The 26,263-nt window shown below is 37.2% G+C and overlaps 1 protein-coding gene across 1 annotated transcript in view; it reads right to left on the bottom strand.

Annotated features, from left to right (window-relative positions):
• Positions 1-26,263, bottom strand: part of b4galt2 (UDP-Gal:betaGlcNAc beta 1,4- galactosyltransferase, polypeptide 2) — a gene marked incomplete at its 3' end in the record, with an annotated part of 245,240 nt that overhangs the window by 6,855 nt on the left and 212,122 nt on the right. The window contains exon 6 of the mRNA XM_079818440.1: positions 5,822-5,926. Coding sequence (XP_079674566.1) covers positions 5,822-5,926 — 105 coding nt within the window. The remainder of the gene's footprint in view (positions 1-5,821; positions 5,927-26,263) is intronic.

The raw sequence follows: 26,263 nt of genomic DNA, 5'->3' as shown, positions 1-26,263 counted from the left end.
AATCGACCAACACTTATAAATAATCAAAAAAATAGCTGAAATTGTGTATATAATATAATTAATGCACAGCTTAAGGTTAATTCAGTCCGGTTGGTCAGCACTCTGAACAGGGAAATATCCTAGTGATGTAAAGCCTCATACGAAACGATGATTTGGGAGGAAAAGTGACACTTTGAGGTGCAAACATCTCATTAAAGACTCTTGAGAATAAATGTATAACTACTGAATGCAAGCTAATACATCGCCCACCCTACAGTTATAGACAAATTACAGGGGAAATGAGGCCAAAACCTACACTTTAACACAGGAAGTATGAAAAATAGAGCTGCATAAATAAACGTCAGTAGTCCGCAGTATTTCAGCTTTCTTCATCAAATATCCTGCTTAACTTTAAAAGGCTGTTTGAGACTAAACCTCTTATCACATACAAACGAGCCATCTTAGAATAATCCCCACAAGTCTCTAATGGAGGCAATAAAATCTAGAGAGGAAGGGATCATACTCTAAATGACTTCCCATTATTCCAGTTATGGTGCTAATCAATTATTAATCAGATGCCCAGATGAGTTGTGACTGTGCCACCTACGCTGATGCTTGTGTGTGTGTGTGTGTGTGTGTGTGTGTGTTACACCAGCCCTGGCCGAGGAAGGGAGTGTTTCGAGATCCATCAATCTCAGACCGTACTTCCTGATGTATTGATTGTCATGGAGCCGCAGTGCCACGTCTGCGCCGGTCTGTGGATGTTCATCATCATACGGACGGCTCACTTATTTAGCACACTTAAAGGAACACGCCACTGTTTTTGAAAATAAGCTCGTTTTCCGTCTCCCCTAGAGTTAAACAGTTGGGTTTTACCGTTTTCATTCAGCCGATTTCCGGGTCTGGCAGTAGGACTTTTAGCATAGCTTAGCATAGATCATTGAATCTGATTAGACCGTTAGCATCTCGCTCAAAAATGACCAAAGAGTTTCGATATTTTTTTTATTTAAAACTTGACTCTTCTGTAGTTACATCGTTGTTTCTGTGCAGCGGCGCAATGATATTACACATAGGCTAACTTCCGTCAACATAACTAGGGATGCATAGATCATTGAATCTGATTAGACCGTTAGCATCTCGCTCAAAAAATGACCAGGCGCAATGATATTACACAGCACCTGAAAATAGTCCCCAGCGCTCTCTGTGTAAACAGGTTGACGGATGTTAGCCTATTTTCAGGCGCTGTGTAATATCAATAATAGTATAATATATCATATTATTATTAATATGATTATTATTGATATAATAATCAATAATCTCATGTAATAGTTCCTGCCATATCAGCCTAGAAAATCACAACTTTTCATTTCCGTCGGTCTCAGTACACGATGTAACTACAGAAGAGTCAAGTTTTAAATAGGAAAAATATCGAAAGTCTTTGGTCATTTTTGAGCGAGATGCTAACGGTCTAATCAGATTCAATGATCTATGCTAAGCTATGCTAAAAGTGCTACCGCCAGACCCGGAGATCGGCTGAATGGATTGGAAAACGGTAAAACTCAACTGTTTAACTCTAGGGGAGATGTGAGTAGGGATGGGTATCGAGAACCGGTTCCAAATTACCCAGAACCGGTGATTCGATAAGAAACGCGCATTTCGATTCCGGTTACTGTGTGCACTATTTATTGTGATTTTTAACCGCTAAACAATCACACACGCGCACACGGTTTCCTATGCAGCATACACACACACACACACACACACACACACACACAAACATGTGCGAACAGAACAGCTTCTCATGGTGAATTAACCCTTTGCTGCTCTTGGTTTAGGGGATGCATTGGTCGTCTTCCCGGTCATAAGTGACTGGACACCTAAAAATTAAACTTCCTCCACCTCAGTAAAACCAATGCAATTTATTTTTCTTCAATAATATTTTTTCTTTTTGATTTTGTATTTTGAGATGATTCGATGGTATTTTTTAATATTTATGCAATAATTATGGTCTATTTTTGCCATTGAAAATTATACAACAATTTTTTATTTAATTTTTTTTATTATTGCAGTATTTCAGGTTAAAATAGAGACTAGTCCTTCAAATAAAAAATGTTTGAAGGCAGATTAGCGCCCTCTTTTGGAATAATTTAATAAATCATGCAACCATGGGTGTAACCACTAGAGGTCTCTATGGAGAGGCTTGAGAATTCCCTAGTTCTGTTTTGAACACATTTAAAATGTTTTCTGATGGATTTGAATATATATTTAAAAAAATCTCAAAAACTATTTATTATAAAGTTTTAGATATGTTTTGTTGTTGTTAGAAATATAGATTTTTTTTCTGTGAATTTGTGTTTTTGCAGATTTCCCATTCATTTCCTATGGTGGTCATTTTTGACCGAAGAGAGACATATATTTTTTTTACGTCCACTTAGCATGCTCGAATCATGCCCTCAATTGTTTTGTGTGTTTACATACCTAATGCTAGAAAAGTCACCAAGTTTCATATCATTCTGATGAAGCTGTGATTTTTAACATTTCAAAACAGAAATTTTTTCCGGTCAGCAATGACCGAAGAGCAGCAGAGGGTTAATAGTGTGTGATAATGGGCTGAGTTCCCGTCCCCATCTTTTTGCACAGCACCTGAATGGACAAACACACAAAAATGTAAATAAAAATAAAAACACAGTCGGTTATGTCGTTGACAGCAGATTTTCTTGATGCCGTCTCTTTGATAACGTTAATCAAACAACAAAAGACGTGCACTGTTTTCTGTGCTGCATACACACACACACACACACACACACACACACACACACACACACACACACACACACACACACACACACACACACACACACACACACACACACACACACACACACACACACACACACACACACACACACACACACACACACACACACACACACACACACACACACACACACACACACACACACACACACACACACATGTGCACACAGAACAGCTTCTTATAGTGAATGAAAAGTGCTTGATAATGAACCGAGTTCTCTTCCTCGTCTTTTTGCAACCGTGAATGGACAAACACACAAAAAAAGTCAAAATAATCTCGTAAACAGTCGGTTATGTCGCTGACGGCAGATTTTCTTGATTTTCTTGACTATGATAACGTTAATCAAACAAAAGACAAGAAAATTCACTTGCTATTCTAGACAGAATAACTTTTAATTTGTAATGTATAGCCTATATTAGATCACTAAAGTGCTGTTATTTTACATTTGATTACAGTTTCTGTCAATCCTATCTTTGTTCAATTGTATTTATTTGTGCAATTGCTAATTTGTTTATTTGTTCTTTTTTTAATTACTGAGTGTTTACATGTCTTTAATAATGCTTGAAATTTATATTAGGCTCTTTTTTTTTTTTATCATAGGCAAAAGTTTTCTAGTGATTTTTGCTCATGATATTCAGCTACAATGAAATGTTTTGCAATAATAGCCTAATCATTGTTTACCCTATTGGAATCGAAATTAGGAATCGTTAAAATTCAAACGATACCCAACCCTAAAAATGAGCCTATTTTTTTTTTTTTAAATAGTGGCGTGTTCCTTTAAGCCAAAATAAACCTGCTGTAAAACTTGGGGTTTATCCAGTATATAACCTGCATTGCATCTGTATCCTGTTTATGTTATCCTGCAAGGTTTTGATAGAGCAGCCCTGGGTTAATTGAACAGCATAAAAAACCGTTTCAGCGAACGATAAAGGACGCATTTTCCGGTCTGATGGTTGTACTGAAGGTGGATCTCAGCGATCGACACTGCATCATTTTCCCCGTTTGAGACAGAACACAAACAAATGACCTGTCTGTGACAACAGGCCTACTTTAGCGTGACATGTTTCAATTCATTAACTTCAGCACAGACACCTCATTCATTTCTATCCGCGTTCTTCTGTCCTCTCCAGTGAAAATGAGTTTAGCATGCGCTCGTGGCTCTCTGGGTGGGCCGCACTCATTACTTCAATTGTCTGAGCCACTTGTAGGAAAAAGAACAAGGGAGTGCGAGACATAAATAGAGAGATAGCGAGTGAATGAGAAAGAGCGATCAAGGGAAAAAAGAACGAGAATGAAACTGAGCAAAAGAGAATAAATCACTGACTCTTATCTTTGCACGGTGAGAGCTGAGGGAAACCTCCTTCCAGAGAAAAGACCAATCCCAACTTTTAATGGCATTTCTTCTGCTTCTGTCTTGCCATTTCGCTCAAAGCTCTCCCAAGATTGACAACCACCAAGAAAGAATGGACCAACCTGCAACTGCAGGAATCGTTTTGCAATTAGTTGCTCCGCTGTGAAGCTTTTCTACCTGGGAACAATCTGGCTCACGGCCCAGCGTCCACGGATGGGCTTATCGACTCGATGGCCGATTTTACACTCGCTGACGTCTGAGCTATTCAAGCATAAAGGACCTCCGCCAGCTGGCATAAACACACACAATCATATTTAGGAGACGGAATGCATCTTAAAAAGGACAAAACTTTCTTATAGCCCCAGATAATTCAAGCTGGACAAAGTTTGCAATAGGGGAGACCGGGTATGGTTGTAACCAGTGTTGGAGGGAACGCATTACAAGTAATTGAGTTACGTAATAATATTACTTTTTCCAAGTAACTAGTAAAATAACGCATTACTTTTCAAATTTACAACAAAAGCTACTTTTTCACATTAATTTGACTGACAAACAACAGCAACTCAGCCACGAAGTGAAATCACAGAGCGGGGTCAGCGCATGCTGAGGGTCACAGAAGTCGCAAATTTTCTGCAGAGTCAAGAGCTCCAGACCTCCAAACTTCTGTGGCCTTCAGATGAGCTCAAGATCAGTGTGTAGAGCTTCAGGGAATGGGTTTCCAATGCCGAGCGGCTCATCCAAGCCTTACATCACCAAGTGTGGGATGCAGTGGGGTAAAGCGCGCCGCCACTGGACTCTAGAGCAGTGGAGACGTGTTCTCTGAGTGACCAATCACGCTTCTCTGTCTGAAAATCCCATGGACGAGTCTGGGTTTTGGCGGTTGCCAGGAGAACGGGACTTGCCTGACTGCATTGTGCCAAGTGTAAAGTTTGGTGGAGGGGGGATTATGGGGTGGGGTTGTTTTTCAGGGGTTGGCCCCTTAGTTCCAGTGAAAGGAACTCTTAATGCTTCACCAAGGCATTTTGGACAATTTCATGCTCCCGAATTTGTGGGAACAGTTTGGGGACGGCCCCTTCCTGTCCCAGCATGCACCAGTGCACAAAGCGTCGCTCCATAAAGACATGGATAAGCGAGTTTGGTGTGGAGGAACTTGAGTCCTGACCTCAACCCGATAGAACAGCTTTGGGATGAATTAAAGCGGAGACTGAGAGCCAGACCTTCTCGTCCAACATCACAAATGAAGAATCCCCATAAACACACTCCTAAACCTTGAGGAAGAGTTAAAACTGTTAGAGCTGCAAACGGTGGGCCGACTCCATATTAAACCCTTCGGAGTAAGAATGGGATGTTTGCAATGCATGACGAATATAGTGCATTAACAAGGATGTACTGTCAAAAAATTACTTAAAATCAATAAAACTGTAACAGTCCGTTATAAACATGCATGACGGTGTTTGGAGCAGTGAACTTAACTGCGAGAATACAATCTGCTGAAGACTGTGAAATGGCAGTAATATCATTTCTGCAGTGCAAAGGGCTCTGCTGTGGTGTAGATCAATAAGGCACAAGAATAGGATAAGTGGTGTGATTTAACACTTCCTAACAGAGCTTCTGAATCGTGAGCGTTCTCAGGCTCTCACACACAGCCATGAGGTGGCAGGAGAAAGTCTTACCTCTGGGGGTTTGGCTCATTGTGCTTGTCTCTCTCATGCTTGATCATCCTGTAGCGGCCGATTCTCACGTCAGGCCGAGACACTTTCATCCCATTTAGTGTGATTCTGACAGAAAGGGGGAGAACAATAGAGAAGAATTATGGTTAGTGTATATGAGGATTCATTCACGCAGTCACAACATCGTCTAATGACTGTCATAGTCGTGGTTTAGAGGAGAGAGGGCATCACTCAGCTCACATTACACACACTTTCTGTCTGTCACATCCCTATAGGATTAGAGGATGCACATTTGATGAAGAACTTGCATACAGTGCTATATCCACTAATGTTTTGGACATGAAAAGCTATGAAAACAATCCATCCAACCCCATATTCAAAAACAACCATGCAACAAAAAATATAATAATATAACAAATACATTTAAATACATTTTAATATAACATTAATAATAATAATGGTTGTTAATAATAATAATAATAATAATAATAATAATAATAATAATAATAATAATAATAATATACCAACACTTATTTTTTGTTGTTGTGGTTTATATTATTATTAGTAGTAATAATTGAGAATTGATAATAATAATATAATTTTATATTAACAACAGCTATTATTATTATTGTCATTGACATTTATATGGTAATGATTATTATTATAAATAGTATTAATATATATAATAATAATAATTATTATTATTATAATTATATTATTATTATGGGCTTTTTAATAATAATCGAAAATTGGTAATCATAATAATAATAATATAATATATAAACAATTATTTTTGTTAATGTTTATAATATTAATATTATTATTGTGGACTTTTTAGTAATATTTGAGAATTTGTAATAATAAGTTTGTGTTTACATAATATATGTGTGTGTACTCTGTTAATTATTATTGATATATAAATACACACACAAGCATGTATATATTTAAGAAAAAAATATTATTTTTTATATATAAAACATTTATATTTATATATATTATAGATTATATAAATGTATATACAGTATATACATGCAAATATTTCTTAAATATATACATGAATGTGTGTGTATTTATATATAAATAATAATTAACAGAGTACACACACATATATTATGTAAACACAAACTTTTATTTTGGATGCGATTAATCGCGATTAATCTTTTGACAGCCCTAAACTATTTATCAATGTTTTATAGTTGTCTTGGCAAGGATGCTTATTTTCAAAACCATAAAATGAACAGTAAGAAAGTCCAAAAGAGATCAACAGATAAAAAATATACATGCAATATACATAATAATCTCCTTCAAAACACCATTGAGTTATTTATATTCTCCCAATAATAATATTAATAATAATCATTCTTCTTCTTCTTCTTCTTCTTCTTCTTCTTCTTCTTCTTCTTCTTCTTCTTATTATTATTATTATTATTATATTCATATATTATCATTATTATGGACTTTTTAATCATAATTGAGAATTGTTAATAATGATGATTAATAATAATAATTATTATTATTATTATATTAACAACAATTATAATTATTAATGTAATTGATAATAATAATCATCATCATTAATAATAATAATAATAATAATAATAATAATAATAATAATAATAATAATAATAATATATTATAATTATTATGGACATTTTAATAATTGAGAATTGTTATTAATAATAATAATATATTAACCTTTTTGTTGATGTTTATATAACTATTATTATTATTGTTATTATTGATATTGTGGGGGGTTTAGTAATTGAGAACTGGTAATAATATTATTATTATAATAACAACAACAATTATGATTATTGTCATTGATGTTTATTTTACAATTATTTGTATTGTTGTTTAAAACTTTTTAATAATTGAAAAACTTTGTTGTTGTTGTTAATAATAATAATAATACTAATAATAATAATAATAATAATAATAATAATAATTATTATTATTATTTATTTTTTTAAATATCTTTTCTTTTTTTTTCGGTATTGAAGTATACAGTAGTTTGCTTTTCTCTCAGTGACTTGAGGCTTTCACTAATGAACACACACTGAACATCAAGCGGCTACAGCTGATCAAAGACTCGCTAACACACACCAACACCAGAAAACGCCAAACGAGCAGAGTGAAAAAAACAAAGCAGGAGTCGAGTCACTAGTGGAGAACTGTATCGGGATGTTTGCTTAAGAGAGCAGCCAGACCGGGCACACACACACACACACACACACACACACACACCCAGCCCGGAGTGCAATCCCATTTGTTTGAGTAACTACAGCTTAGAGCGACTCAGGATTGCTTGAACAATCCACCCAATCTAATCCCTGCTTGGCTCCAGGTCTTGGCATTACTGCACATCTTGTGTTTGTCATGTGAGCATCGCGTCGCTCCAGCACTGAGCCTGCATTTCCGAGGGACGCCGCCTTTCTTAAATTATTTGATTAGATGGAAATCCTCCCGAGGAGAATAAGGGCATGCCTATCCGTGAGTCAATGTGTGGGATCTTATTTTATTTAATTTTTGATATACCTCATCCTAATAATACAAGAGCAAGGCCTTTGTCATAAATAATGTAGAAGGATTGAAGGTAATCTCTGGGTATTCTTGACCCAGAAACAGAGAGAAGATTTCTGAGGGCCTGAGATTATAATGAGAGAAAAGACCAAGTAAACGATAAAGAAGACTGAGTGGATCTGTGGACGTCACTGAGGACCAAACCGTGAACACGTTTGCATTACATTCATTTGGTCATTTGTAGTTTTTTGTACATTTTAACCCTCTGGTGCTCTTCAGTCATTTCTGACCGGAACATTTTCTGTTTTGAAATGTTAAAAATCACAGCTTCATCAGAATGATATGAAACTTGGTGACTTTTCTAGCATTAGGTATGTAAACACACACAAAAATTGGGGTCATGATTCGAGCATGCTAATTGGTCGTTAAAAAAAATAGCGTTCATTGTCTCCAAAGGAAATGAATGGGAAATCTGCAAAAACACAAAAATTCACTGAATATTTGTGTGTACAATCTACAAATCGGCCACAATGCTGACAAAAAGTACACATCAGTAAAAGGGTAAAACATCAAGAGTGTGATATTGACACATCCACTCACACACACATGCACACACACACACACACACACACACACACACACACCTATGAAAAACTGAGCCTATGAACCACATTTTGATTTTTTTTTTTTTAAATCACAGCTTCATCGGAAAAATATGAAACTAGCATTAGGAGTGTAAACACAAAAAACAATTGGGGTCATGATTCGAGCATGATAATTGGTCGTAAAAAAAATACTCGCACTTGTGCTCTTCGGTCAAAAATGACCACCAAAGGAAATGAATGGGAAATCTGCATAAACACAAACTCACAGAAAAAAAATCTTTATTTCTAACAACAACAAAAAAAATCTAAAACTTTATAACAAATAGTATTTGAGATTTTTAAATATATATTCAATTCCAATCAAAAAAAAAAAAAAAATCATTAAACGTGTTCAAAAGAGAACTAGGGAATTCTCCACAGAGACCTCTAGTGGTTACACCCATGGTTGCATGATTTCTTAAATAATTCAAAAAGAGGGCGCTAATCTGCCTTCAAAAAAAAAAAAATATTTTGAAGGCCTAGTCTCTATTTTAACCTGAATTACTGAAATAATAAAAACAATATTTTAAATGACAAAAAAAAGGTATAATTTTCAATGACAAAAATTGACCATAATTATTGCATAAATATAAAAAAAATACCATAAAATCATCTCAAAATACAAAATTAAAAAGAAAAAATATTATTGAAGAAAAATAATTTTCATTGGTTTTACTGGGGTGGAGGAAGTTTAATTTTTAGGTGTCCGGTCACTTATGACCGGGAAGACGACCAATGCAACCCCTAAACCAAGAGCACCAGAGGGTTAAATAAACTATAAAACAACACTGCACATTATGGACAAAGCAAAGTACCTCGCCTTAGAAAAAAGGACTATGCAGAGCGATGGTGCTTTGACATACACCAACTAGGCATAACATTATGACCAAGTGTGTGAAGTGACCATATATGAAGTGAATAACACTGATGATCTCTTCATCTCCTGTTAGTGGGTGGGATATATTAGGCAGCAAGTGAACATTTTGTCCTTAAAGGTCCCGTTTTTCGTGTTTTTTTGAAGTTTTGATTGTGTTTACAGTGTGCAATATAACATGTGTTCATGTTTCGCGTGTAAAAAAACACAGTATTTTTCACACAATTTACTTATCTGTATACCGCTGTTTTCACTGTCCTCAAAACGGCTTGAAAGATTTCCCTGTTCTATGAAGTACCTCCTTCAGAAATACGTAACGAGTTCTGATTGTGCCAGCGGTTCGCGTGTTGTGATTGGACAGCAGTTTAGCGCACGCAGAGCGCGCGTTACCGGAAAGGTCACGCCTCTCACCATAACGGGGATGCATGCGCTCAATGATCTGTAAGTACAGCGTCCCTGGGAAAGCCAAACAAAGGTGACTTGACTCCGGGATGAAAATAACAGCGTCTCGACGACATGGCGACAAACAAACTATACAAACGCAACCGAACGCAACACTTCCTCTTCTCCACGCGGGAGCAACAAGACCACGCCCCTTTTTTCGCGTACTCTTGTGGGCGGAGGTTAGTCGACAAACTGCTCTACTGACGTCATTAAAGCAGGAAATACCAGGATGTAGTCCCAACCAGCCGTTCGCTGTAGGCTTTGAAAGGGAACTTCTGTTAAATAAAATATCTCGCTTGGCATTGAACTTTGAGCTTTATAATTTTACAGGTATTATTTATGCTCTAACAGCAACATTACACACTAACTAAAGTTTGAAAAATGGGATCACGAAGAACAGGACCTTTAAAGTTGATGTGTTAGAAGCAGGAAAAATGGGCATGTGTAATTGTGATGGCTAGACGACTGGGTCAGAGCATCTCCAAAACTAAATAATGGAGAACTATGAGAAAAACACTTTAAAATCACTTTTAAAAAACTCCTCTCCCTCAGTTTGCACTGGCTAGAAACAGCCGCTCGCATCAAAATCAAGGCACTGGTGCTCGCCTACAAAGCAACCACTGGCTCTGCACCAATATACCTAAACTCGCTTGTTCACACGTACACACCCTCCAGAAGCTTGCGTTCTGCAAGTGAACGACGCCATCGTAGTGCCATCCCAAAGAGGCACGAAATCACACACCTTTTCCTGGCCCGTTCCCACCTGGTGGAACGACCTGCCTCAATTTGAGCAGCCGAGTCTGTAGCCATTTCCAAAAAAGTGCTAAAGACACATCTTTTCCAGCAGCACCTGACCAATCAAGACTAGCACTTAACTATTCTATTTGTTTTTTTATTTGTTTGTTTAAAATAAAAAAGTGTATGTGTACTGCGCTAGATTAACTGAGACTTGTCACAGCGCTTTCATACTGTTGCCCCTTGTTTTGTCTGATTGCTTCTATTGCTCTCCTCATTTCTAATGCTGCGTTCACACCAAACGCGAATTCAGCGTCAAAATCGTGTCTAGTTGAACGCTTGAACATTTTGAATCCACAGCGAATTGGACGCGCGTATAAATCGAGCGTTTGAAGCGAAATAGAGGCACGTTCAAGGCGGTCCAGGAGAAATATGTCATAAAACACCGCTCTGCCTCTTTTCATTTTCATTAAAAATATATATTAAGCATTAATAGCCACACATATGTGGTCCAGGCAACTCCTACATTATCTTCACTGCATGTATATTTAAATATCCTAAAAAATAAAGCTTTTAAACTTCTCTTTGCCCTCAGTCAAAACGATTTGGCAGACAACAAATGATAGATTCATGACACCAAAGATCGGCCGTTAGATCCACACAAGACGAGTTATATCTCATGTTTAACCACTACAGGACATCAGAGCCAGCGGCAGACGGCAGAAGGACTGGCCGAGGAAAGGCTGCTCTCGCCGGGGTTAATGAGCATCGCTGATCCACTGGAGCTCACAACTCCAAAAACACAAGATTATTTTTTTTAAATAGGCGCTCTCTTTATAAATAAACCACAGATTTGAGCTTTAAACAACTACATTCTCACCTGAAAAAGTCTTAAAACTACATTTTGTGACACAATAACAGTAGTATTTTTAAATTATGCAGGGTTTCTCATCACGTCACTTTACCATGTGACAGCAGCGAGCAGGCTCCTGATTGGTTAATGCGGCGCGAATTGGCGCCAAATTTTTCAACTCGGGCGTCAGACACAAATTCGCTTCAAACGCGTGAATGCACAAAAAGCACCATTGCTTTTTGTGCAATGAGGCGGAATCGCGTCCATCGCGCCGCGCGATACGCGTCTAACGAGCCACAGGATCTCCAGACACGCGTCAACACGCCTTTACATTTATTTAACACTAAAATCACTCGCTCCTGACGCTCTATTCGCACTTTTCTGAACACAGCATGAGTCGCTTTGGATTGTGAAAATAATAATATACTATCTTATACCCTTTTAAAGATGTTTATTTAAAAATACTGATTATGAATGCAAAATATAGTTAGCCTAGAAATCTAGACGCACCCTAGTGGCAGCAAATCTAATTTTCAGGACATCTAGCAACTCTCCGTTGGCTTGCGAGCTGGAAAAAACAAACTCTGGTCAGGCCAATCACATCGTGTATAGAGTCGGTGGGCGGGCTTAAGTCAAGTCAAGTCAACTTCCTTTATATAGCGCTTTTTACAATGCCGATTGTTTCACAGTGTTAAAGTCCTCATGAAATCAAAATCGATCTTATTTACTTTGATAGCCCACATTACAGGTCTTAGGGTGAACAACTAATCCGTGCAAGTTAATACACATAAAAAAACTGTTTGCCGTAGTAATCTTTAATCAAAATCTGAAAAGTAACTTCAGGTCTTGAATGGCGTTCCCTTTCCGATGACGACTTGGGTTTGAATATCTTTAACCGCTCCCCTCCGTTAGTCTGCTATGAGTGTGAGATGGAGAGGAGGAGCGCTGAAATGAAACCCTGCCCTCTATTCAATACTCCATTTCGCTTGGAAATACGTCACAGCACTGAAATAAAATCAGTTGCATCTTCCGGTTCACTGGGACTTTAAACAGGAAAATAATGCAACAGAATTTGATTCGGCTGTACAGCCGCTCTGGGGAAAACGGTGATGTCATCAGCTCAGTTCAATTGTCATATAGTGACAATGTGGGCAGATCAGTAATTTAGTTGATGTAGTTAATTTAGTTTAGTAATTAGATTTATTTGGATATTTTAGTTGAAGATGTAGTGTCCCCAACTGAGCAAGCCAAGCCAAAGGCGACAGTGGCAGGAACCAAAACTCCATCAGGAGCATAATGGAGAAAAATAAACCTTGGGAGAAACCAGGCTCAGTCGGCCATAATGACTTCACTTCACCTTCTTCATTGCTTTGGTTGGTTGGTTGTAGCAATTTGAAAGACAACCGTTTATAATGGTGAGTTCCCAGTCCCAACATCTTGATGTGGGTCTGGCTTGTCAGGCTATAGTTGTCTTGCCTAATTATGAAAAGAAAGAAAAAAACAAGTCTGGACTAGCTATTGTAAGCTCTTCTGCTCTGATTTGATTTCGACTGGGATCAGTTCAGTTCCAGGTGTAAACTCAAAGCTCAGATAACTGTTCATGTTTTTAATTGCTCTTGTTCTGGACACCTGTAGTCATTTGGCTAAACAGCCATGATCCTCAAGCAAGACGAGGGTTAAATGCCTCGGAGCCGGAGTTGTATTCATTATTATGCACATTACCGCATTTACTCGCTGAACATTTTCATAGCATACTTGGCGATTGGTTCGCAGCAGTGTTTCCCTGAACTCTCTGGCCTTTCCCGCTCGGCTCAGACAGCTGTGATTACTCTGGATCCGCCGCGCTTTGAGAGGCGTCTGATTGGGGGGAAAAAAGCTAAACGCTGTGCCGTATAAAGACTTAGGAAATGCATGTCGAATACCTGAAAGATTTGTGACTTCTTTGCCGCTGCATAGAAAAATTAGTCTGTTTTTTGGGGGAACAAACAAAAGATGCTACTAAATTAACCCCAGCCTTACAGCCATGCATTAAAACACCTGCAAAAGTGGAGCATAGGCGGGGAAACACTCATTACTCAAAACACAAGCATTACTATTGCACCATAATAGTGGTAAATGATGAAATAACTAGCAGCGTCTCTCTTAGCCAAGAATCAGTTGTGTCATGTCTGCTTGAACGCTGATGTCGTAATGAATAGTGTTGACTGGAGATCTGTTTTGGCTCGTAGTTCTTGATTGGATTAACTGAGAATTATTCTAGATGTCCTTTCTTTCTTCCTTCCTGCAGCTCGTTTAATTGCATTAGACCCTCGGAGTGGAATCATTACTATAACTCCATGTCTTGCTGGCAGAGCAGAAATGGGAAAGGAGCGGGAATAAAAAGATAGGTCAGACGTAGAGGGAGTGAGACTGACAGAAGGTGAGGAAAGAGATGGAAATCGTGAGAGAGAAAGGGAGGGGTAGAGGAGTGGTCATACGATTCGGCAGAATGACTGACCTTGTCTGTCCCGAACACACTCCCCTTCCCTCTCTCTGTATTTGTTCATAAACTGTTAGGAATATAATACTACTGTACTGATTACTGCACAGTTTTTTAAACGCAGGACTTGATGTGCATGCACGAACCAATTGAATCCTTGAACTTGATATTTGCAGGTATTCTGATGTTGCAGGATAGAATTGGTGTTATGGGAGACACTTATGTATGTCACCGGCTATGGAAGGGACGGTAACATTGGGGTCCTCTCTTTCACTGATGTTCAGTTAAAGGTCCCATGGCGTGGATCATTTTTATTATTTTTTCCTGAGGTTTTCCTGAGGTGTACTTATATTGTTAGTATGATTTTTACATCATAAAATGTCATAATTAAGAAATAAAAAGCATTTTTTCTATACTGTTATTACTAGTGATGCACGACATGAAAATTCTGGGCCGAAACTGAAAATTTAGGATGCACTTGGCCGAAAACCGAAACTGAAGCCGAAAATGGCTTCTTTTAAAAACGTATACTAATATATATATATATATATATATATATATATATATATATATATATATATATATATATATATATATATATATATATATATATATATATATATATATATATATATATATATATACTGTATATAAAATATATATTGCTTGAATTTAATGGATCTGAAATGAAAAATCAGGAACCGATAACAAAATTGAAGAATAATATTAGGCCTATTTGGTATTATTATTTATATTTATTGTTAAAAATATTTTAGTTTTCATGTTCCATCAAATAAAATAGTTTTTTTAACAGTTGTGCAAAAAAATATCCACAATTATCAGAATAACTGCACACAAAATCACAGAATGGTTCTCATTAAGAACATGAGATGCAGCACTGAATAGTCTCTCAATGTCTGTCACTGTTCTCTGGGAAAAATGGCATTTGGGGGGTAAAATATGTGTTTTTTTGGCAGGGTTACCTGCTAAAATTCGCATTCCTGGGTCTAAATATCATATAATTGGGGTCGCTTCAACCTGCGGACATGGAAAAACATCCCGCGGGAAAACCACAGACTTGGGGCAGATAAATACCTGCGTGCAATCCGCGCAAGCAATGGAAAGCGGCCTTCATTTGCGCGCCAGTACTCAAGGGGATTGTCGCTTCTGGCAATGGGTAGTTCAGCTAACGTTAGAAACGTCTCTATTTGTTCTCACACCGCTGACATGCTTCATCTTTAATAGGCAGACGCGTCGCGTGATAACAGCTAGACCGTGAGTGAAACCTAAGCGCTTGCGCACGGATGGGAGGGGCGGGTGACATTCATTTTCGGTTTACGTTTTTTTTTGTGTTTTTTTTATTTCGGCCCGAAACCGATAATGCCATTTTCGGCGGCCGACATTTTGGTGCACCCCTAGTTATTACCCCTCTGGCTTGAATGCCCTGTTTGAAGGGGCATGTCTGCTGTGAGACTTCAGTGAAAACGCCCACTGTTGTGATTGGCTGACATCTTTGCATTTGAAATGAGTATTAGATCTTGTGGCGGAGGGGGCGTGGTTTAGTGAGATCTGCATGCACTGCCAGTGGCAGAGAGGGACGGACTCGTAGACCAGACGGAGAGCTCTCGAGAAAGATAGCTGAGAAAAGAGTTGATGTGAGCGCGAGTTGATTTTGTTTGTATCTGAGAGTTCAGAATAAACACGAGTCCCAGTCACGCCGACCCTCCTTATTCTACGAACTTTGTAACATGTGGAACCCCTCTCGAATACTTTTACTACGTTTTTTTACCATTACAGCTGTCAAGCTTTATTTTTATATATTTTCCCATCACATGAAAGGCTGCAGTGATGAGCATTGAGTACACATGCAATCTGTTGATCGTGTGAATGCTGTGATCTCGTCATTGCAACGCGTTTTCTCTCACAAAATGCTTTCACCACAACTAACAGCAAACACGACATCGACAGGAATACAGTAAGAGCTTTGTGCAGCATAACAGCGTCATTCATTATAATGGCAGTTTGGGAAAGTGTGCAGATACACTCGCGACGTGTCATTGACAGATCCGAACATTATAAAGAGAGTGTTCTTTGATCGCTAATCTAGCATCTAATCACAATTGAAATAACAGATTTGTTTCGTGCTACTAACAGAAACCATGTGAAGTTTATCGTTTTAGTCACTGGCTTGATTCACTGATGCATTACGCTTAGGGCATCAAGACGGCCAGCGGCGGGACTGACAGTATTAAACGATTTAGAAAGAAAGTTTCTGAACTTCACATCAGAAATCACTGATCACAGATCAGGCATTAATGAACACTGTTACTCACGGTTTGTGGCAGTGCTGTCGAATCCATATCGTAAAGTCTGTTTGTAAAGCCTGTGCTGACATTGCGAAACAAAATCCATTTTCTCCAAATTCTCTGGGCGGACAAAGCAGAGGAAGGGGAGGTAACGTTTCCCCGTATGACGGCATACAGGGAAGATTCCAGATCGGCTCGTCCGAGCTTCATTTTCTCAAAGGCAGAGCAGGACACTCAGAACTCAGTTTACACTTATCAACATTTCTAGCCACTTGGGGACCATATACAGGCTAGGGGAACTCATATTAATGTTAAAAAAACCTCATAAAATGAAATTTTCATGCCATGGGACCTTTAATGAGCCCACAAGGATGGAACACCCCCCTCAGCTCCACAACACCCCCCCTTACTAGTTTATATACTGCATAATTTATAATCGTTTTTTAAATACATAAAACAATATTTAATAAGCTTTATTTAATGTTTGACTGTCATACTGTACTGATTACTACAAATGTACTTGATTAATAATGTTTGACTGTCATTTTATTGAGGAGTGCCAGTTAAAAATAAAACAACGAATAAATCGATGCATTTAAACAAATGTAACATTACATTTTTTTAAATAAAATATACACATTGATTTCCTTTATTCTTTTGCCAATCGAAAAACTAAATTTTAAGGTAAGTAATGCATTATTATGCAAAAATGATGTGAGGGGAGTATTTCAATGAATCACTAAGGTTTTTGCTCGTCAATTTACTGGTGTTTGCGCCATACAGCCCAAAAAAGCATGTCTTAAAGCAGACGCTAATTTGCGCAGCTCTTGGTAGATTGCGTTGGTCATTATGGAAATGAGCGGCCGTGTCTGTGTTATTTAATGTGCACATTCAAATTTATTTGTATAGCGCTTTTCACAATATACATTGTCAGTAGATCACAAGCAGAACTGTCCACTCCCATGGGATTGCGCTCTCACGCTAAATCTGGCCCCTGGACTGTTGAATGCCGTTAAAAATATTTTTTACTGCTCGTTTTAGTCCAGTCTTACCAAGATTCATTCAATTGCACTATTCCACTGTCTCCACTGTAAGGGAAATGTCCCTCCAGGGCTTCCATCCTCTCCAACACAGATGTTGAAAATCAAAGAAAGAATGATGGGCTGTTTCTCTGTACACATGGCTAGAGGGTAGAGGAAAAGCTCTCCAAAGGCTTTTTTTTTTAACTTCGCTTTTTGTTTCAAGCCAGTCTGACGGAACATTTGTGCATGAGGCCAGGACAGAGTCATCTGGGTCCACTATCCTCCCTCACACACATCCCTTTGGGCTATTTCTATCCACAGCGACTTCACTCCAAAGCAGATGACCTTCTGTCCAGCTTACAGAGCATTATAGTTGCTGCTTCTTCCATTAAGACGATTTTATAGATAACGCCTCTTCTGGTGACGACTTATTTAAAAAGGGACATTATTATGAAACTTCTGTCAAATTAACTACTTCTTGATGACAAATACAAGGGATTGTCCACACCTGGAGTTTGATAGCAAGGTTGCCATTCAGATATTGATCATAAAGATATAAATACTGGAAAAGGTCTGGTAGAATCTCTATGAGCCTCAATTAAAGGGTTGGTAAAACACATTCTTTCGAGGGCTTGATTGTGTTTGTGGGGTGCACTGTAACGTGTTCATGCTTCGTTTTGAAAAAATTGCATTATTTTTCATATATTTGACCTTTATTCTACACTGCTCTGTCCCTTCTTGTAGAAACTGATGGTTTCCGGGTTCTATGAAGCCGGTCCCTCAAAAATAAGCATTAGAATTAGAACCATAGTCATTAGAAATTGATTTCTTTAAAAGCAAATATCTCCCTTTGCTTTAAACTTTGAACGTTGTAACTTTGCAGATGTTGTTTATGCTCAAACAGCAACATTACACGCTAGCTAAAGTTAGAAAAGTGAAATCGTGTTTTACCACCCCTTTAAGTAACTTGCCAGTCTGAAGTTTTTAAGTCATGATGTAAATACACTCTTTTTTTGTAATAACACCAAAACACAGTCAATGAGTAAATAAAGCGTTCTTAAAAAAAGACAAAATTGTATTTTAAAAGTGAACTATATATAAATACTATTCTTCAAAAGCTTCAGTAAGATATTCTTTAAAAAATTACAGTAATACTTTATTTCAGCAATAACAAAATAGATAAAAAGTGACCATGTAAGGGATGATGTAAGACGCCAAACTTTTGAATTTATTTGTTTAAATCAATATATAATATTATATAATAAATTGGCTAAAATGAATTAGCATGACATGGCAAAATAATTACTAAATGTATAAAATAAAGAATATTTTCATCAAAACACAAAATATCCATCACATAAACTGTGTAGTTAACAGTGAACAGTTTCAGTGCAGCTGGAGAAGGACCCTCTGACTCTGTCATACATTTAATAAAAAAAAAAAAAAATAATAATATCTATATATATATATATATATATTAGGGTTGGGCGATGTCCCCTAAATTGGCAGTTGACGATGTTTACAGTAAAACATCGTGATGCTTGATGATATCGTCGTTGGGGGGGTAATTAGGTTAATAATTTACTATATCTCTTTACAAAAATACTATTTTCTACTTAAAACTATAATTTAGTTATTTTTACTAACCCAAATAATGACTCATCCGCTCATTGCACTCATTGCACGTGAGGGGAAAAAAATAGGTTCCTTCCACTTAAGAGTTGAGCTCTTTTTATCTCTTTACATAAATACTATTTTCTACTTTTAAAAAAAATATTTTGTTATTTTACTAACCCAGTGTTTTGTATGTGAATGCTGTTTCATGCGAATATTACCAAAGGAGTGAAGCACAAAGCTTTATTTAGCCTAGAAAGGAAATAATGGTCAGAGAGCTCTTTTTCATTCTGTTTTGCGATCTGGTCACTCGATTTTACGTGAATTTTAACAATAGGCCTAGTCCATTTTATCCCAATGGACATGGACATCTCGTTTCTTTTCCCAAAAATTTCACACACGTCGCCATTTTCGCAGGGGATTATAGGCGGTGTTGTTTCACTGACAGAAGTGCTAAAATAAACACGCATGCTTATGGATGTTTCAAATGATTTCAAAATATAGGCTATATATGTCTGGAATAGACTACAGTATTTAAAATAGCATATATGCATTTGTTACATTCTCAATTCAATTTACAGAGCAATCCCTGCTAAGTTTTTAGTTTAACTAATACTATAGAAGAGGATTAGTGTGTGTCGCACTCGCAACGGGGGCGTGGCATCACGATGGACGATTGGCACAACCCTAATATATATATTAGGGCTGTCAAAAGATTAATCGCGATTAATCGCATCCAAAATAAAAGTTTGTGCTTACATAATATATGTGTGTGTACTCTGTTAATTATTATTTATATATAAATACACACACATTCATGTATATATTTAAGAAATATTTGCATGTATATACTGTATATCCATTTATATAATATATATAAATATATATGTTTTATATATATATATAAAAAAAAAAACTTAAATATATACATGCTTGTGTGTGTATTTATATATAAATAATAATTAACAGAGTACACACACATATATTATGTAAACACAAACTTTTATTTTGGATGCATTTAATCGCGATTAATCTTTTGACAGCCCTAATATATAAATATATATATATATATATATAAAAACTCAAGGGCAGAAATGGCTTCTTGCCATCGGTGGCTGACCTTTGCTACTCCATATCAGTGTGGCATCTTTGATCAAGCCTGCCACCAGTTCTTCCTTACGGCTGGAAAAGACACAAACGGATTAACTATAGTACTGCAGGATCAGCTCCGGCAAGAAACAAGGCTTCTGAGCACTAATGCTAGCTGCCTTCACAAAAACAAACCAAATACCCAATCCACGGAGACGGCCCAGCTGTGGCAGAGGAGCACGTCCGCACAGACGGACAGATTCGAAGAAGCCGCGCTGCAGAATTTCAAGCTCAGAGAGGAGGATGTCCACTGGCACTCAGGCTCACACTGTCAGACTGGCGAACTTCAGATATGGGAAGAGAGGAAGTTGTTCTGACAGGCACTGGGAGTCCCTGGAGCTCCAGCAAACTGGTTCCAAAGAAGTGACAGTATGTTCGGGTAAACCTCCACCCAGAGGACCTAAACAGGCGAGCGTCTGAGTCTGCGCGCGTCTCTCCACCAGTCAGACGGGGAATTCGAAGCAGAACCACAGGCCTTTTACTCTCACATCTTATCTTTGAAGGATGCTCACAGCTGACTGCACTTTAGGCCTCTATATCGCCACCCTGTCTGAGAAACAGCACACACTCATCCTTCAGTGATATATCAAAGCTGTGGATCAAGTCAACAGTGGCCACAAAAAGTGTTTGGTCCAACTACATTTCTCAGAAGCAGTTATACTGGGCTTTTTTTAGAGAGTGTAGGAAGCCATCGATATTTCATCATTGTATTTGTGTATTTTACTGAAATGCTTTGCTTTAAACATGTGCTGTATTTCTTTCAATTAAAAGTCACTTTATTGTATAACAAAGACACTGTAGGCAATCGTTATTTTTGGTCCTGCTTTGTCATGAGCTTAAAGGATTAGTTCACTTTAAAATGAAAATGTCCTGATAATTTACTCGTCCCCATATCATCCGAGATGTTCATGTCTTTCTTTCTTCAGTCGAAAAGATTAAGTTTTTTGAGGAAAACATTCCAGGATTTTTCTCCACATAATGAACTTCAATGGGAACCAATGGTTGAAGGTCCAAATCAATGCAGTTTCAAAGGAAGGGCTTCAGAGGCTCTGAGCGATCCCAGACGAGGAATAAAGTCTGATCTAGACAAAACATCTGACATTTTCTTAAAAAATAAAAAACATTTATATACTTATTGTGCTTCTTCACGACATATAACATCATCACATTTGAAAGGTCATGCGTGACATAGGTGGAAGTACCGACCCATTGCCTCATCTCATGTTCTCCTCCAACTTTAAAATTGTTCCGATTTCATTGTTTTAACTTTATTTTTGTAAAGGGCGTTTGATTTAGTCTTTGCACGTTCGTTTTAACACTTCCACCTGCGTCATGTGACCTTTCTGACATGATACGTCGTGAAGAAGCACAACACCGAAGTCGAGCATTTGAGGTTAAAAGTATATGAATGTTTATTTTTTTAAGAAAATGTCAGATGTTTTGTCTAGATCAGACTTTATTCCTCGTCTGGGATCGCTCAGAGCCTCTGAAGCCCTTCCTTTGAAACTGCATTAATTTGGACCTTCAACCATTGGTTACCATTGAAGTTCATTATGTGGAGAAAAATCCTGGAATGTTTTCCTCAAATTTTTTTTTTTTTCGACTGAAGAAAGAAAGACATGAACATCTTGGATGAGATGGGGGTGAGTAAAATATCAGGACATTTTCATTTTGAAGTGAACTAATCCTTTAATTTTACATAACAAGTGAACAATATTTTCCAATGATCTCAAAAGTTGTTTTCTATTGGGTTTTTCTTGGTAATGACTACATTATGCATGAAAAAATTCGTGAGAAATTCTCTTTTGAGAAGGTGGCTGCAACTTTATTTGTTGTCGATACACTACAGTAACTCTGAGCTCACAAGAAAACATCTTCAGTTTGGTTGAGATCTCAAGACAACAAGAAAGAATGGATGCATGGCTAAGGCTTCTAAAGTATAATGCAATAACATCACAGGCATGGATAAGTGTGTACATATTTAATATTTACACTAACGTTCAAACGTTTGGGATAATTTTTTTCTAAATTAATTATACTTGTTTTATTCAGCAAGGACAGTAAAGACATTTTTAATGTTATAAATATTTTATTTTATTTTAAATAAATGCTGTTTTTTAACTGTCTATTCATCAAGCATCATTGCCCCCCAAAAAAAGAAATTGTGGAAGCAGCACAACAATTTTTAATAATGATAATAATGAGAAATATTTCTTAACCATCAAATCCTCATATTAGAATGAAGGATCATGTGACACTGAAGACTGCAGTAATAATGCTGAATATTCAGCTTTGCAATCACAGGAATAAATTACATTTTAATTAATAATTAGTTATTTTATATTGTAATAATATTCCCCAATATCACTGTTTTACAGTGTTTTTGATCAATGCAGCCCTGATGAGCACAAGAGACTTCTTTTAAACCATTAAAGAAACCTTACAGACCTTTAGACTTTTGAACAGTAGTGTGTGTTTAAATATTGTATCAATATCAAATTAAAGTAAAATTTAACTATATTAGGGCTGTCAAAAGATTAATCGCGATTAATCGCATCCAAAATAAAAGTTTGTGTTTACATAATATATGTGTGTGTACTCTGTTAATTATTATTTATATATAAATACACACACAAGCATGTATATATTTAAGAAAAAAATATTATTTTTATATATAAAACATTTATATTTATATATATTATAGATTATATAAATGTATATACAGTATATACATGCAAATATTTCTTAAATACATACATGAATGTGTATGTATTTATATATAAATAATAATTAACAGAGTACACACACATATATTATGTAAACACAAACTTTTATTTTGGATGCGATTAATCGCGATTAATCTTTTGACAGCCCTAAACTATATATCAATGTTTTATAGTTGTCTTGGCAAGGATGCTTAGTTTCAAAACCATAAAATGAACAGTAAGAAAGTCCAAAAGAGATCAACAGATAAAAAATATACATGCGATATACATAATAATCTCCTTCAAAACACCATTGAGTTATTTATATTCTCCCAATAAAAGCAGCTCAGCTCGAGGTCTCAGGGGAAGCTCTGGCTTTTTTGAGGATATCAAGCTTTAAAGCTTATTTTTACTTGTGAAATCTATCTAATCGTGTCACAAAAGCAGTAGGCCAAGGCAGGAAAAAGATAATGTGAGAGGTGTGCTTTATCACACCATCCAGTTTCCTCCATCTACCGTCAACCCCAAACAACTGAAAAGAGTGACATATGGGACATTTCTCCACGAGTGTTATCGCTGTTGCAAGAGCGTGCGTGCCCTGATATACTGCAGGTTTTGCTCTCTCATCACCTGAGCGTGGAAAAATGATAGCTAGTGAACACGCAGCTATTCATTATCTGGAGAGACAGGAATCAGGCAGCCGAGCGTCATCTGTTCACACGTCTCTGTCTGGACATGGTGTAGATTTGCGAGTGCAGCTGTTCCTGCAGAAAGGCAGATCCCAGAGAAAGAAAAAGACCTAGAAACAGCACAAGGACGCTGTTCAGCGACAAAGCGACTGTTTCTGATGACGCATGCTTACTCATGACTTTTTAAAAAGCCTGTCTACAACATTTCAAACCCTGTCTACCAGACCTCAAAACAAAATGACATCCCGGAAAGTCGGTCAAAGTTTGCCAGCAAACAGTGCACAGGGTAGCCATCGAAAAACGAATTATACTGATATGATTCATTTAGAGTCATCAATCATCAACCGAAATGTGTCACAAATGACATGCAAACGAATAATTAGAAAGGACAGAGACACATTTCGGGATAACAGCAATTTCAGCAATCTTAAAGGTGCCCTAGATTGAAAAATTGAATTAACCTTGGCATAACAAGAGTTCAGTTCATGTACATCATATACAGTGAGTCTCAAACACTGTTGCGTCCTCGTTCATCTCGTGTAAATCTTGTGCGTGAAAAACACCACGGGAAAATAGGCGAATCTCAACATAATTTTCTGCTATTAAATTCAGATAAAACGGAGGTATTACTTATTGGTTCAAAAAACTGCCCACAAAACCTCTCACAATACAACTTTAACTTTGAAGGATGTCCTGTCGCTTTATCCACTACAGTAAAAGACCTGGGTGTTATATTAGACCGCAACTTGTCTTTCGAAAATCATATTTCATATGTTACAAGAACGGCATTTTTCCACCTTAGAAACATTGCTAAGCTACGTAACATGCTATCTATTTCTGATGCAGAAAACTTAGTTCATGCATTCATGACCTCGAGATTAGATTACTGTAATGCTTTATTAGCTGGTTGTCCTGCATCCTCAATAAACAAACTACAGTTAGTCCAAAACGCAGCTGCTAGAGTTCTTACTAGGTCAAGAAAATATGATCATATAACACAAATTTTATCATCTCTACACTGGTTACCTGTGAAGTTCCGTATCAATTACAAAGCATTGCTACTGACCTATAAAGCCCTAAATGGTTTAGCTCCAGTGTATTTAACTGATCTTCTATCGCCCTACAATCCATCGCGCTCTTTAAGATCACTAAACTCGAGGCTTCTGGTCATTCCTAGGATATCTAAGTCCACTAAAGGAGGGAGGGCTTTTTCACATTTAGCTCCTAAACTCTGGAATAGTCTTCCGGATATTGTTCGAGGTTCAGACTCGCTGTCCCAGTTTAAAACTAGATTAAAGACGCATCTCTTTAGCCAAGCATTCACATTATAATGACCTTTTATACTACAGTTAAATCGGATCAAAAGCATTAATATTCTGAACAGCAGCTATGCTAATTATTTCCCATCTGCTTTTCTGTTGTTATCTCGACGTATCTCTGACGTAACTAGTTCGTCAGCTCCAGTTTGTATCCAGCCTCTCATGGAGACTTCAGATGCCCCTGTGAAGAGACGACTCAACGCCAGCGTTGTTATGGCCTAAATTAATACATGATTGATTAACTTATTCTAACATTTTTCTTTAACATTCTCTTTCTAACATTTTTCAATGTACATTTATGAAATGCACTTTCTGTAAAGCTGCTTTGAAACAATGTGTATTGTGAAAAGCGCTATACAAATAAATTTGAATTGAATTGAATTGAATAACACTGAGTGTGATGCAACAGTCGGGATCATTAATATGTACGTCCCCGATATTTGCATGTTCAAGGCCAGGTTCTGCAGGTATTGTGAAGAAACAAAGAAACATGACGCGAGGATAGCGAAAATGGCAGATCATGGAAATAAATGTTATGTTTTAGGCTGTGGATGTGAGGACTTTTCATACCCTTCCCACAGAACAGAACTGTCAACAGGCATGGTTGATGTTTATCTATAACCGGATACCGCGACAATTTAAATTTAAGTTGTTCGTTTGCTCGACCAATTTTAACCACAGACCTGGGACAATATCAAACAGGCTTCGCTCAGCGTCTGATACTGGAGAAGCGGCAATTCAAACTATATTCCCGCAAGTGATTGTCTCCACTTATTGACTGTCGAAACCATTTCTGATTAAATAGAAAGTTTCTTAGTGAGACAACATTAATGATAATATCCTGTGTTGTCTAGATCCAACGCAAGATGCTAGTACAGTAACAATAGGAAACTCTAGCACCAGGGGCGATTCTAGGATTTTCATTTTAGGGGGTGAGAGTATGAAAAAAAATAGTAACACTTTATTTCAGGGTCCAATTCTCACTATTAACTAGTAGCTTATTAGTATGCATATTAGGACATTGGCTGTTTATTATTAGTTATAAACAGTGTTGGGAATAACGGCGTTATAGATAAACGGCGTTACAAACGG

Source organism: Gobio gobio (assembly GCF_949357685.1).
Source record: "Gobio gobio genome assembly, chromosome: 6".
Lineage (NCBI taxonomy): Eukaryota > Metazoa > Chordata > Actinopteri > Cypriniformes > Gobionidae > Gobio > Gobio gobio.
The sequence above is the reverse complement of the archived record's forward strand: the minus strand, read 5'-3'. Positions and strand labels throughout refer to the sequence as shown.